The following is a 16,165-nucleotide window of genomic DNA, read 5'->3' on the forward strand; positions in this document are numbered from 1 at the left end:
ACAGGATGAGATGGCTGCATGGCATCATTAACTCAATGGACATGAGTTTGAGCAAACTCTGGGAGATAATAAAGGACAGGGAAGCCTGGCGTGCTACAGTCCATGGAGTCGCAGAGTCGGACACAACTGAGCAACTGAACAACAAAAGTATTCATACAGCTTGATACTTTCTTTTCCCTTTAACCTCTGACTTTTTAGGAAACAGTTTTAGTAGTAGTACAAAAAGTATTTTTCAGATTTTTTTTTTTAGCATACTCTTCTCTCCCTGGCCACTTTAATAAAACATGATTTAGAGTTGTGTATTCCCCCAGAGTAGCAGTCCCCAACCTTTTCGGCACCAGGGACAGGTTTCCTGGAAGATTTTTCCACTGCTGGGGGGTGACTTGGGGATGATTCAGGCGCATTACATTTTTAATAAAATTTTATTATCATTATTTTTTGGCTGTGTTAGGTCTTCGTTGCTGCATGGGCTTTTCTCTAGTTGCAGTGTGCAGGCTTCTCATTTCAGTGTCTTCTCTTGTTCTAGCACACAGGCTCCAGGGGTTTAGTAGTTGTGGCACCTGGGCTCTGCAGCATGTTGATCTTCCTAGATCAGGGATTGTATGTCTCCTCTGCACTGGCAGGCAGACTCTACCACTGAGCCACCAGGGAAGCCCTCATTATTGTGCACTCTCTATTATTACATCAGCTCTACCTCAGATCATCAGGCATTAGATCTCAGAAGTTGAGGACACTGCCCCAGAAGACCTTAATTATATTACTAAGATTTCTCTATACATTAAAATATCATAAACTGTATTATAATAGCCACCATTTATTGAGTTCAGTATGTTGACAGCCACTGTACTGAGCTCTATAGACAATCCCTCATTCAATCTACACAACAATGGAGGTACAGGCACTATTACCCTATTTCATAGGGGAAGAAACTCAGACTTATGTATTCCCCAACACCATCAAAACAGTGGTTTCTTCAGATCACAATGCTTAGCTACCATGCTTTATTGCCTCTTGTGGAAATATCTTCAACAGACTTTAATTACCAGGTATGGGACTGGGAGACACTACTGATTTCACCAATTACTCAAAAACCATTTATACTCAAGTCTATTAAAACTTCATTATCTAGAATTAAAGCAGCATATTAAAACTTTATTATCTAGAATTAAAGCAGCATATTTTATCCTAACAGTCTTTTTTATTTTCTAATTTTCTATTTAAATATTTTTAAGACTATATTTCAATCACATAGGCGATTAAGCAGGTATATAAGCGATGCTTCTACTAGGTGGGCTTATAAAAAACAAAATATGCAGAGTGAAAAGTATTTTTCACTCCCTAAGAAGCAGAATTTGTATAGGCAGAGGCATTCTCTTAAATCTAATTGCATGATGACAACAAATAAAAAGTATTAATAAATGCAATCTCATAGCTACTATTAAATGTTAGAATATTTCAGATGCATGTGTTCAATTTTACTTCTGGAAATAAAATTTAGATAATATTTGTTTATTACAAGCTTTATTTGAGTTAAAGATAGAAAACAATATACTTTTATTTGCAATTTAATGATGCAAATTGTTATGCAATCTAAAATAGTTTACAGTAATTCCTTTTATATTTCATCATATCCTTTTATATAGTATATATATGTAAGGAATAAAGCTAATCGTTTAAGAGGTTTAATAATTTTCCTTAAAAAAAATTTCCTTCAGTGTGTTTCTAGGTATAAAGCTCATAATTGCCAAAATACATATATTAAGTGCATGAACCCAAGTCATTAAATAAAACTAAGGTCACATTTGTAAAAAGAGAAAAAAAAGTGCTAAAGAAGACGGTGCACAAAAAACATGCACTTAATACATACTTTCCATAAACTAGTTTTAGGCACTGCCATCTCTTCAGATTTGCTGTACCAACAATATCTAACAGGACTTTTGATGTCCAGATGCTACTGCAGAAAGATGACCAAGGCAACCACGTGCAGAAAGCTTGTATGTAATGCAGAGAAAACAAAGATAGCATTCGGAAGTAAAGGCTTGCAATGACAGTTGTATGATACCTGAAAGGCTTGGAGTGTCGTCCTGTTATTAAAAAGTTAAAGTCTAATAATGCCACTGGAGTCATATGAATGATACTTGATGTACAGAAGTCACCTTTAAAATGATTTAAAAATTGTAAATAGGCAGACATTTCTGTGGTGTTACATTGACAGTGTGGCTTCTGTAACAAGTAGCTGATTGGTTGAGAGCCAATGATTTCTCCTAAACCCTAGTATAAAATGGACACATTGTAAATATGGAATGTTTAATATAGATATTAGACTTCAAAAATGACAATATTCAAAAATCCCCCAAGTTTTAATCATATTGCATAGCTGAAAATTCATATATGTATAAAAGTGTTCTGTTCATTCAAGCAGAATTTTGATCCAATCTCCTTCAATTTCCTTCTTTCATACTGTACAGTGGGTCCACAAGTTTATTGTGCACATGCATTAAACCTTAAAGAAAAAAAGCACATTTCTAGTTTTATTTTGAACTGTATCTCATTTACTTTAGAAAAAGAAAGATTTAATAAAATACAACGTATGTTAGCTCCCACCTAATACAAAATAGTTGCATTTATTGGAAAGATGCAAACAAAAATGTTTTAGACTGTTTAGTTTTCCCTTCTCTAGAGGATCTTCTTGACCCAGGAATCGAACCTGGGTCTCCCATACCGTAGGCAGATTCTTTACTGTCTGAGACACCAGGGAGGCCCCCAGTACAAAATGGCTGTATTTATTGGAAAGATACAAATAGAAATGTTTTGGAATGTTCAAACTACCTAGCAAGTATCAATTTATGGTTATGAAATCGTAGATCTAGAATGGGGTACAGGTTCTTTGTAAGTAACCAAAAGTAAGAGCAGTTTTGGCTTTAGAATTTCAGTATGACAAAATAACAGATTTGAATACTAATTACATCTAAAGTCTATTGAGTTTGACTCTGAGAAGCTCAGAGTCAAACTCTAGTCACACTCTACTGAGGAGCTCAGAACTGTTGTTATGTTAGTTCTCCAATATACTACCCTATCCACTCATCTGGCAAATTATTTTTCACTGTTTTTACATGGGTGTTTACAATAGGGGTTGATGACAAGTCACTCAGACAAGTTTACTAAAACAATGTAGAAGATAACCGATTAATTTCCAAGTAAATTTAAATTTCATCTTATAATTGGCATGCTTGTAAACTCTCCTTAATTATTAAAGCTTCTTGGGGAAATCTTCCAATTACTCATGTCTTTGGGGAAGTAGATGATCCCAATTAATCAACTAAAGATTTTATTTGGAGGTCAGAGAAATCAGTTAAATTTACCACGCTGTTAAGAACATGGAGACTGGGGAAAGGGACTAATGTGGTTTTCTTAAGAAATGGAATTACTGGATTGAGGACACAGGGTACTTGCTAGTAAGAAAGTGTTCTTTATCAAAAGACTACAGAATCACTCTAAAATTCAAACTGTGAAGACCCATTTTTAAGAGCTAAGTAGAGGGACATGTAAAGAACATTAAGGTCCTACTACATGTAGTAGGAGAAAGATCAGGAGTGGAACAGTCCTGAGAGAATTATTCACTAGTGCAGTTGAAAGAATGTTAATTACTCAACAGCTTACTTCAGTGTCTCATGAGCACCTCAGACTTGTTGACAAAGTCCAGATCCATTTTCCCCTTCTATACCATTTCTTTAAAAATATTAGTATATGGTATTATCTATCCTTTGCTGAGCTGCTAACGCCAGACAACTGAAATTCACAGGTGATGTTTTTTCTTTTAAACTCAGGAGCAAGACTGGTTGACATTCCTTTCAAAATACATCGCAAAGTAGCTATATTTCTTCATCTCCACAGCTGGTTGAAGCTACTTTCCTCTCTAATTTTACGACCAGCTCAACACCCTATTTGCATACTTTTCCCTTGTCTAATTAAAGGAAAAAAAAAAAAAACAACAAAAACTCGATTATACCATTCCCCTACTTAAAATTCTTTTATTGCTATGGTCACTTAGAAAATAATTTAGATTTTAATCTATTGTCTTTGTTTATCCTTCTGATCTCATGTCCTTCCACTTTCCCCCTTGTATGTTACACTCAACCCTGGCTTTGTTGCTAATACCTCAGAAAGGCTAAACTTGGTCACAGTGCCCGGTCTTTATATTTGCTGTCTCATTTAGCTGGGAATGCTCTTCTCCCTGAGCAAAGCATGATTTTTCTCCTTTAGGCTTACTGGGTCTCAACTTTAGAACAATTTGCCCTCAGAAAATAAACAGGTTCAGGACCTTACATTTACTGCTCTAAATTCTGGGTCTATAAAGATGATGGATACATGGTGGAAACTCAGTAAACATTTACTTTAAAAAAATCTGTGAAGGTTCAGTGAGATGGCTTCTGGGAAGCTTTTTTTTTTAATATAAACAAAATGAATTTAGAACATATATTGTTAAAAAGGAGAAAGGGAGAGAGTGGAGACCAAGATTCCGTAACTCAAGGTCCTTAAGACTGAAAAGTATCAAGAGCAGTGGCAGAATGGCTAGACATGGAAGGATGCTTAATCATTAATGATAAATTTAGAATCTTGGAGGTAAGACTGGAGGGACTGAAGTTAAAGTGTTCCATGCAGCTGGAGAGAGAGAAGGGTCAAAAGGTTAAAGTGAGTAATGGGAAGAGTTTGAAGACATTAAAGCAAGGAGCACAATTAACCCAAGAAATGAAAGAATTGTGTATAAAAAGAACTAAACTAAGCAAAGGCACTTGGTTGGTTCTGCCTCCACCTCAGGAATATGACAGCTATTTAGCTATCTGGCTTTATATATAAAACGAAGTAACCTCTGCTCAAAAGTTCAAAATAGAAAGCAAGGTAACTTGGCATAGTGCATTAAAGTCCTATAATGATGTTTGGTTTCTATGTCTTAGATAATGTAATTTCTAATACTTGAATGTTTCTATAGTGACAGTTCCACAAGTTATTTAACCTTCCCTTCCATGCTTACCAGTGCTTTGAAAAAAAGCCTATGATAAAATCCATGAGAATGTGGACAAACCAACAAATACTTCATTTATTTGACTGTTTCATGCAAACTATCTCTGAAGCTAGATTTTAAATTACTTATTTACTGGCATGTATTATTTGCTCAAAAAATGTTAATACGTAAGAATATTTTTCTCAGGGCTAATAACTCCTCCAATATTCTTTTGAAAGGTCATGACATGTGAGCCCTCATTTGCCTTTTCACTAAATTTTTAAAGTATAAGCAAGCCCCATTTTAGCTTGTACTTTTAAAACAATATATTTTGTTTTCTATTCTACTAAGAGGAACTTTTTCTGCTACTGTGTTAGTTCATCCTTGCACCTGTGCTGTTGATTATGCCATTTTCTTGAAAGCTAAATGCTAGGCATCTTCAACAGCTCTCAGTCCCATCAGCTCAATTAAAGTTTTCTTAAAGTACTATATAAATATAAAAATCTCCTCCTTAATGTACCTTGGATTTCACAGTGAATGACATAATTTAGGTCTTAAACTGAAGTGGTATCAGTGTCACGTGTTTATCCATCTACCTGCCCAACTTCCTAGAATTTACCAAGTGTCTCCAATGTACTAGGTATCCTTTGAGATGCTGAACTAATGCAGTGAACCAAAACTAAAGTCCTACCTTTATGGAGCTACATTTTATTGATATTTTCTCAAATCACTTAATGAGCCAGTTTTTATGAAGAATGCCTTCATAAAATGCCAACTACCTTCAGGCAGGGAAACTTACACTTCTTTTGAGTAATACCACAGGAGACAATATATTTGAAGGCACTGTTTGAACTCATGTTTCCTGGCTGATGACATTAACTGGAAAATATAATTTACATTTCCCAAAAATGAACATTAAAGGGTAATTTTTTTATACTGCAGAAGTTATCTGCTCATGAAAAAAATTTACCAGATAATTATCTCTAAATAGAACCAATCTTATTTAAAACAAGATTTAACTGAAAAGTTTACAAACAGTATGTAAAAAGCAGCAAAGTGGAGACTAGAGAGATCTGAGAGTTTAGAAGATACAGGTCTTCTAGAGTATCAGCTCTTAGAGGACCATTCTACTTGATATAATTCACCTACCATTTGCTTAAAGCTTTGACCATGGCAAGAATACATCAGAGCTTAGAAATGCACAATGTAAAACATCAAGATAAACATTACAAAGCCAACTCAAAGTTTTTTTTTAACTAAACACTAAGATAAAGCAACTTGTACATAAGATGACTTGTACATAAGCTAAAGCAACTTCCTATACAAGAATGTGATAAAAATAAATAATTGCCACTTAAATCATAAATAGAAATAAGTAAATTCTAATGAGAATGATGAAAATGTATAGACTTCTGACATGCTGCCTGAAGAAGAAAAGCTAAATACAGATTTTATGGTTTGGTTCAATCTGAACTCATTCAAGGTCTATCAAGCTATTGGAGTAGGGCTTAAAAAGGATAAAACAAAACAAAATGTTCACCATGATGATAATGTCTTGAAAATATATTACTTCAAGGACATAGCACATAGGTTTTATTTAAAAAAAAAAAAAAACTGGAATAAAACAAATTATTAAAATGTTTTCCTCAGAAAAATAAACGACCCAATCAAAAAATGGGCCAAAGAACTAAATAGACATTTCTCCAAAGAAGACATACGGATGGCTAACAAACACATGAAAAGATGCTCAACATCACTCATTATTAGAGAAATGCAAATCAAAACCACAATGAGGTACCACTTCACACCAGTCAGAATGGCTGCGATCCAAAAATCTGCAAGCAATAAATGCTGGAGAGGGTGTGGAGAAAAGGGAACCCTCCTACACTGTTGGTGGGAATGCAAACTACTACAGCCACTATGGAGAACAGTGTGGAGATTCCTTAAAAAATTGCAAATAGAACTACCTTATGACCCAGCAATCCCACTTCTGGGCATACACACCGAGGAAACCAGAATGGAAAGAGACACATGTACCCCAATGTTCATCGCAGCACTGTTTATAATAGCCAGGACATGGAAACAACCTAGATGTCCATCAGCAGATGAATGGATAAGAAAGCTGTGGTACATATACACAATGGAGTATTACTCAGCCGTTAAAAAGAATTCATTTGAATCAGTTCTGTTGAGATGGATGAAACTGGAGCCGATTATACAGAGTGAAGTAAGCCAGAAAGAAAAACACCAATACAGTATACTAACACATATATATGGAATTTAGGAAGATGGCAATGACGACCCTGTATGCAAGACAGGGAAAGAGACACAGATGTGTATAACGGACTTTTGGACTCAGAGGGAGAGGGAGAGGGTGGGATGATTTGGGAGAATGACATTCTAACATGTATACTATCATGTGAATTGAATCGCCAGTCTATGTCTGACGCAGGATGCAGCATGCTTGGGGCTGGTGCATGGGGATGACCCAGAAAGATGTTATGGGGAGGGAGGTGGGAGGGGGGTTCATGTTTGGGAATGCATGTAAGAATTAAAGATTTTAAAATTTAAAAAAAAAAAAAATAAAAAAAAAATATTTTGAAAAAAAAATAAAATAAAAAATAAAATGTTTTCCTGTGATCTAGTTATATCTTTCAAAAGATATATACTGAAATAAACTTCCATTTGCTAAGGAATTTTATTGATTTAGATGTAGTTAAGATTTCTTTAGGAGCTAATAATTAGAACCCTTTAAGATTCCTGTTGACACTTTTAAAGGGATGGTAGAAGAAAGAATAATGGTATGAATGGTATTTGAAGAATTAAACTATGCGATTCGTTTCCTCCAGTATATCTAGCAATAATATAATAATGAGGACATGACAAATATATAAAATTACATTTATAACATGTATATATTTATGAAGTCAACGATTCTACCTTGTATCAAAATCCCTTACTGTAAAATGAGGTCTATATATAACTCAGAACAGTATCTCAAATCCATTTTTCTCCATATTGAAGGAGGCATCCTGACAGAGGCTGATGTCCTGAATCTCTTCAGAAATATGTTCAGCTTCATAATTTGTAAGTGACTTAACATCCCTACTAAGCCTGTTAATTCACCTATAAATGGGATTATAAGAGTAGCCATGTCATAGAATTTTGAGAATTAAGTAAATCAGTAAGTATATTATGTTTAAAATAGTGCCTGGTAATATAAGTACTGGCTGTTATTATTTTCTGATAAAAACCAGACTGATCAGACAAGTATAGGGGGTTTATCTGGGAATTACTTGTGCTAGAAAACGGCAATGTTAAATGAATCTCCTCTAAACTTGCATTAAAGTATGTGGATATTGAAGATTGCTTCTGTTAACTTTGTCAAGGAATCTAATAGTTGTGATGAAACCTGGACTACATGGAAATATATGGGTAAAATGCCATCAAGAGCTCTATCTCATTCATAACCCATAACTGAGCTATTCTCTGTTTTTACCTGTCAAATTACTAATTACAATTTTCAGTTTAGTTTGGTATATTTGTGACTTGGTAAAAAGCTGGTAATTTAACTGATAAAAATATAAATGACTAAAAGTAATCTAAGTGTTTAACATAAGGGAAACATTTAAGTAAACTATGACATCATATAGCCATTAAAAATACTTTTGAAGAATATTTAGTAAAACAAGAAAATTCTCACAACAGGTTAAGTGCAAATACAAAGCTCTGTATCTATGATCAAAATTTCATGTTAAAAATGAGACTATTTTCCCTGTTTGCCAAACTTCATTTGTACTACAGTCAAGATTTTTTGACATTCACACACTCCCACGAACCACGAGTTTCCTTTAAACTGAATTTTCAAGTTATTACTATATTTCATGAATATGAGATGCTGAAAAAGTATAAGACATGCTATTATTTTATGTACCACTAAGGAAAACTTGCTACCAAATAAACTATATGAAGTCAACTTTAAACATCCCAATTTCAAATTAAATAAATGTGAAAAAAGCAGTATCTTAGAGCTAATAAAATACAGTAACCTCTTTAACCTTGTCAAAGCAATGATATCCATGAAATACAAGTTTGGTTGGTTCAGTATATATTTTTTCTAATAAATATTAAACACCTAGTTATTAGAGTAAAAAGATTAAAAATATATTTTCATTCATATATCACCAGTATACTAACTACATACTTTGTGAACTACTGACCTATATATATGACTAATTACATCATATTCAGTCACATTAAGTTTTAACTGTTATCTACAATGGAACATTTGCCCAGTCTACTTTTGAAACTTCAATGCTCACCTTTAAAGTATTTCACAGTTTTAACTCTTAATTCTAAAGTAGCATCTTCATCACATACAAAAATAGTTCGGGGATGCTGCTGGAAAGCTGAAACAGTCCACATGTGATTGACTCCTTCTTCTATTGCTTTGTAGAGAGCAAATGCCTTGTGTGCGCCTGTAATGAGGATCATTACCTGAAAAATCATGAACAATTCTTAAAACACGTTCAAATGACCTAGAAGCTCTATTTTTTAAAACAAAGAATTTAGCACCAATATTTTTCTGAGGATTGAAATAAAAATAAATAGCTCCATATTTCTTCATAGTCAAAGATATTTATTTCTACTCTTTAAGGTAATAGGCAAGCACAAAGTAAACAAAGTAAAACAGTATCTTGTAATGGAGTATTACTAAATATACCATAATGCCTATGATATTTAACACATATAATAGTGATGTGCAGAAGAGACCTGGGAGAATAAAGAAAAAGAAACAGGCTGTTTTGTAAAAGCAGAGTTACATAAGTTACATAACCAGGAATGATTTACCAAATTGCTCTAGTCCAGATATGTAATAGATATTACTTTGGAAAAGCAAAGGACTCTAAAACAATAGATATTTTAAAAGTAATCTAGAGTCTGAAGACTGTTCACTGAATAGGTTCTATATAAAGCTATTTTGGAACAAAACTAGATTGAAAGAAGGATTCAGAATCTACTTAAATATAGGAACTATCATTTTTTTCTCTTAAGACTCATATGTGTTACATAATTGAGACCCATCCTTAGGTACAGAAAACCCAAGCTCTTGGTCACAAATCCCTAATAGCCTATGAGATAATTCAAAGAACATGTACAAAAGTGAGTAAGTGTATAGATGTCTGAAAGAATCATTTCTTTAACATCTTTAGCAGTAACTCAATCCTATTTTACAAGTTAAAAGTTTAAACTTTTAAACATTTTTTCTCATTACAGTTAACTAAAAAATAAATGTTAAGGTGGTTTTAATTCTAAAATATCTATAACAATGTAAAAATTCTATATTTCGTATTTTATTGCCAGACCTTCTAAAACATGGAGGAAATTAAAGATTAATATACCAGATATTATTGTATTTCTTTTATCAAGATTCACTACTTTCCATTTTGGAGCTATATCTTGAAAAATATTAAAGCCCAAAAATGCATTTACAATGTGTATGAATTATACTGTTTTTATCGATACTTGTTCTTAAGTATAGAAATCTCAGTTCAGTGAAGAATTAATATGCCTATAATTAAAGGCATTTTTAAATTAAAAGTACCTATGATTAAAAGCTTTCTTTTAAACATTAACAATGCTTGATATAATAAGGTAAGCACAACACTGATTAGTGGCTTTATTAATTAGTTTTCCTTACTGGAAATTAAAGACACAGGAGTTAAAACAACAACAACAAAATATTCAAGTTCTTTGCTCTGTCTTCTATCCAGAATCTTTGGAATTGAATCAGGGGCTGTTAGGTGACTATTATGCAATCTGGCATAAATCCTTATACTATCATTTGAAAAGTCTCTTTAAAGCAACTTTAACACCATTAAATGGGAATATGTAGTGATAATTGCATGATAGATATTTACTGAAATGGACATTAATTTATTTCAGGAGTTTTAAGATGATTTGGTGGTTTCAAAGTTAAACACTGAACTTAGCACTTTCTATGAATCATCTAACTCTTCAAAATAACAGCATGAGATAAATACTATTCTTATTTTCCTATTTTATAGATAAACTGAGGCACAGATATTCAGTACCTTGCTGAAGGTCTTGGTAAGGCTACTATATAAACAAGAGGTCTGATTCCAGCAACCACATCCTTAACAACTACAATAAGACATATATAACCTTTAATTGAAAATTATGAAGACATATCTGGAGAATCAGGAATTGAAAAACATTGTTCTCATAATGCAATTTGATGTTGCTAAGGTGACCATTTCTACTCTATCTGTTCCACTATTTTTCAAGGAATAAGAGAATAAATATGAACAAGATTTAAGAGTAGCTCCTGTCTGAAACCAAGTCTTTAAGGATAAGCAGAAAAGGGGGCATTTCAGACAATTATGGGTGGTCCATAAAAAGCTATAAATTTGGTAAGGCTGAATCATAGGGTAATGAATGGAAGTGGCTAAAAACTGGCTGAAGTTTGATATATGAGCCTTTTCATGCCAAACAAAGGGGCTGGATATCATCTTGTAATGAAGTAGCTGGGAATCAGAGACACATTACATACACAAGTAATAACTAAATTATGTTTTTTTTTTTTAAATGGGCTATAATATAGAGAATGGGATAGGTAAAGAAAGGAGATAGGCATGAAGTTTAGGATGGGTTTGCAATAATCCTCAAAAATAAAAACTGATACGGACCAGAAGTAAGGCAGTTCTGATGAGAGCTGGTCACTTATCTCTAAGTTAAATGGTGGAATGTCGTGACTGGTATGATGTGAAGAAGCCTAAATGACAAAAGTTTCAAGCTCAGATTATTTTCATGGAGAGTGCTGCTATTCACCAAGGGAGGCAAAGACAATTTTGGTAGAAAGATGAATTTTGAACAATTAAAGGAGTCACTTGAAAATATGAATTCTGCAGCTTCAGAAAAAGAACTGGCTAAAGACTGGTAGTTATCACTGTATTGAGGGCAGTTGATCTTTCTGGAATAGTACTAAATCTACTGAGAAGAGTAATACAAAGTGAGACTGCTGTTGATGTGTTAATTAAACAAACAAAAACATGCACACAAAGAGGTCACTGAGAAGACTGCCCAAAAGTGTGCATACTGGATATACAGTGCTAGGATGAGAACCCAAGGCAGATGGAGGACTGACTGAGAAAGAATGGCCAGGAAGGAAGAATAGTAGTAGTTTTATGACAGAAGAAATAGGAACAGATGATGAAAAAGAGGCCCAGGAGGGTAAGACGTGTAAAAGGAGGATGGTTTTAACAGTTAAGAAATCATTGGTGACGTCTCATATTCAGTAAGTCAACAAAATAAAAAGTGGATTTTTAAGTTTTAATGGTCATCACAAAAATAAATGTTCAAATTATTATATATAACAACTTTAAAGATGCTACAACAGTTAAAAACAATTTTGTGTCTTTTCTTTTGAAATTACCTTAAAAATGTAAGCATTATCTTTAAATATATCTCAGTAAAAATAAATTTTAATGCTTTGAGGGTAAATTTGGCTTTCGTCAAACAGCCAAAAGTTAGTAAAAATCAGATCTGATAGGTTAGGGAGATAGCCAAGCTGTGGATAGAACCAACCTGTCTAAAATGAATTATGGGCAAAAATAACTCATTTAAACTGTTTCTAACAGTAACTGAATATATGTGACAGGCAGCGTACTGTGTTAGATATACATAACCCAATAATGCTTGGAGATTATAAATTAGGAAAAGATATTAAACAACTAAACACAAAAAAAACAATTATAAACTGCAAAAAGTGCTATAAAGAGAAAGAACAGTACAGTAAAACAGAATAAAAGACAGTAATTTTGATTATGAGGATTATGGTTAGAAGAGGGAGCTCTGAAAGCTGAAAAGTGAATGGTGCTATTTTAGCTAAGCAAGGACTAGAAAAAGTGTAACATTTCACAGTTAACATCAGTGTAAGGCCTCAAGCCAAGAAAGGAGTGAAAATTGCGGGCAGTGACCTGTGTGGTTCACGATCTAGTAGATAATTCCTAAGTCTTAAGAAATCTGTAATAACTTACAGGTGCCACTTCCAACATGTGTATGGAAGGTCCTCATTATCTGAGCTGCCCAAATGTGAAGATACTCACTGATGCACTGAAGACTTAAATCTCCCAGTCAAACCTACTTTCCACTCAACAGACGCATCTGCCCCACACATGGATCCAAATTTTACATGTACTTGCAGTTATTGGAAATGACATTGAAGAATAACTCACATCAGAGTTAAAACTACTAGCAGATGAAAATCTGTATGCATTGAGCCCATTAAAATTGAAGATAAGCAAATCATTAAGTATAATCATGTGATACTTTTTTCAAAAAATGTTATGAAAAATCTAGCAGCATTATTCACAATAGCCAAGACAACAGGAACAACCCGTGTGTGCATCAGCAGAGGGTTGGTGTAAGAAGATGTGGCTTGAGTGTACACACACAAATATTACTCAGCTATTAAAAAAAAAAGAATTGGTGCCATTTGCAGTAACATGGATGAACCTAGAGAAGAATATCATACTAAGTGAAGTAAGTCATACAGAGAAAGACAAATATAGCATTCATATGTGGCACCTAAAAAATAATACAAGTGAATCTATATAAAACAGAAACAGATTCACAGACACAGAAAACAAATTTGTGGCTACCAAAGGGAAAGGGGGATAAATTAGAAATATGAAATTAAAAGACACAAACTGTAAAACAGCCAAGTAACAAGGACTTACTCTATATGGAAATGATCTGAAAAAAATATATAACTGAATCACTTTGCTGTTCACTGGAAACTAGTACAATATTGTAGGTCAACTATACTTCAATTAAAAAAGAATGATATAATGATAAAGCATTAAAGCCCTTAGGAAAATGATGAAGCCCTAGTAGTTTTGTCATAATTTTCTCTATAATCATGCTGGGAATAAATACTATGAAGTGAATGGTTTCATGTAATTTTGTTGGAAAACCTGAACAAAAGAAAAAAATCAAATGTCTGAAGTAACTCTCTTCTAAGAATTAGCGTAAGAACTGCATTATAACTTAAATCTTGCTAGGTGTAAGAATCTTTTTCCATAACTTTGAGTTTTATATTTTAGAACTAAGATTGCTCTGAATTATTTTCAATTTATTTACTATGAAAAAGGTCTTTTTCATAAACCAATTATTATTTTCACATGAAAAACTCTTACATTCTGAATGACAGTTCTGTTTATGTATTCAAGCCTAGATGTATTTATATCAAGATCAGTTACTTATTCACCATACATCGTCTACACTCTTTCCCCTGAACCTATCCTATCCTGCTGCTAAGGGATGGAGTTTTGGGGTTTCCATATAATTTAACTACTTATAACCATGAGCTGACTATAATTTGGTCTGTTATTCTCAGGGCAGGAAATAAAAGATGAATTAAGAACTAAAAAATCTAAGAGTCTGCTGTTCAGAACTCTTACCTTCTTAAACATACCAAATTTAGAACAGATCACATCTTAGAGGGGTTCTTTATCCACTGGAAACCAACTAAGCTATGCTTCTACAGTCAAGAAGCACATGACACTAAATTACCTTCAGCCTCCAAAAGCAGTTTAATGTTAATTAGAACTGCATCTTTGCTGTAACAAGTCCTTTCCCAAAACTATATATAAGTGTGATGTTAGGACCTCAAATTGTGAAACAGGAAGAGGCAAGTGAAGCAGTACCTCAAAAGAGGTGGTGCCTGATTTTTAATTTCCAGCTCCAAAGACTTAATTTACTTGAATTCTAAACATGGCAATGAGCCTGACAGCAATTACTGAAAGCTAGACAACAATTTATATTGCAAATATGATTAAATCAAAACCACTTATTTGACACTATAATTTCTCCAAAATCTACAAACATCAAAGGAAAAACATCAAAGAACATTTAATTCTTACTTCTCTAGCATCCATCACTGTCCCCACGCCAACTGTTAGAGCCATAGTTGGCACTTTTGATAAATCTCCGTCAAAATATTTAGCATTTGCCAAAATGGTGTCCATTGCTAGAGTCTTTAATCTTGTCCTTGATACTAAACTGGATCCTGGCTCATTGAAAGCAATATGACCATCTGGACCAATTCCTTTCAAAAGAAATACATACATACACACATATACACATAATTAAATAAGGTTTCTCACATAAATAAGTTTTCTCCAACTTAAACATGATTTTAAGACCAAAGAAATAGTCATAAACATACTTACCTTGTTTTATCTGACCTTGTTTTATCTGTTTTATCTGACATATTTACCTTGTTTAGCTGAATTTCTAATGCTACAGTAAGATATTTGTTCCTATATTTGATTCAACAAGTATTTCAATGTTTTCCATATGCTTAGCGTTGAGCTAGCATGATTTTAATAGCAGCAAAATTAAGTATCACTTTATATTAGAATAACACTTTATAGTGTATAAAGCATTTTTCACATGCATCATCTCAACATCAGACATATTTAACAATCTTGTAATACAGTCAGATTAGGCATATCTATTTACCTCATCTCCCCCACCTATTTTTTAAACTCAAAGGAAACTCTGATGCTCAAGAATAATATATGACTTATTCAAGGTAATAATTTAGTCAATAACTAAGACAAAATTCAGTCTAAATCTTCTGATTCCTAACCTAGCAGTCTTTATAGTCACAGTTTAACTTGCTTGCTTCTTAGTCTAGATAGGGCAGTTAACTACTGGACCTCTCTGTAGTATAGCTTCCTCACTTATAAAAATGTCTACATTGGACAAGTTATTATCTAAGGCAATAGTTTTCTTCAAACTTTTTTTAAATGTAACCTATAGCAAGACATACACTTGACATTGCAATCTAGTACACATATAAATACAATTAAGAACCGCATGAAATAATACTTACTAGGAGTCATTCAAGCTACTTTTGATTCCATTTCATTTCATTTACAAAAGGGAAATGCTGAATGTGACTGACCATACTGATTTCATAAGCTAATAATGTGTGACAACCACAATTTGAAAACACTACTTTGAGGAGATCTACTACCAGCTCTAATACTCAAGACTGTCTCTAAAATATAGGTAAGAATATGACATTTCTTATTTGAAGGAAATTGGAGGTTAAATCTTTTTATAAAATCA

At 33.3% G+C, this 16,165-nt stretch overlaps 1 protein-coding gene across 6 annotated transcripts in view; it reads right to left on the reverse strand.

The window, feature by feature from the left end:
* Positions 1–16,165, reverse strand: part of GNPDA2 (glucosamine-6-phosphate deaminase 2) — a 63,631-nt gene that overhangs the window by 33,105 nt on the left and 14,361 nt on the right. For 3 of the 6 annotated variants that reach the window (XM_027970976.2, XM_012179892.4, XM_004009802.5), the window contains 3 exons: positions 14,950–15,134; positions 9,325–9,499; positions 799–2,503 (listed from right to left, as the gene is read on the reverse strand). In XM_027970976.2, coding sequence (XP_027826777.1) covers positions 2,442–2,503; positions 9,325–9,499; positions 14,950–15,134 — 422 coding nt within the window. In that variant the 3' untranslated portion in view covers positions 799–2,441. Of the gene's footprint in view, positions 1–798; positions 2,504–9,324; positions 9,500–14,949; positions 15,135–16,165 lie in introns of those variants that run through there. The other 3 variants (XM_060417601.1, XM_060417602.1, XM_060417604.1) reach the window with 1 other exon arrangement.

This window comes from Ovis aries, chromosome 6 (assembly GCF_016772045.2).
Source record: "Ovis aries strain OAR_USU_Benz2616 breed Rambouillet chromosome 6, ARS-UI_Ramb_v3.0, whole genome shotgun sequence".
NCBI classification, from domain to species: domain Eukaryota; kingdom Metazoa; phylum Chordata; class Mammalia; order Artiodactyla; family Bovidae; genus Ovis; species Ovis aries.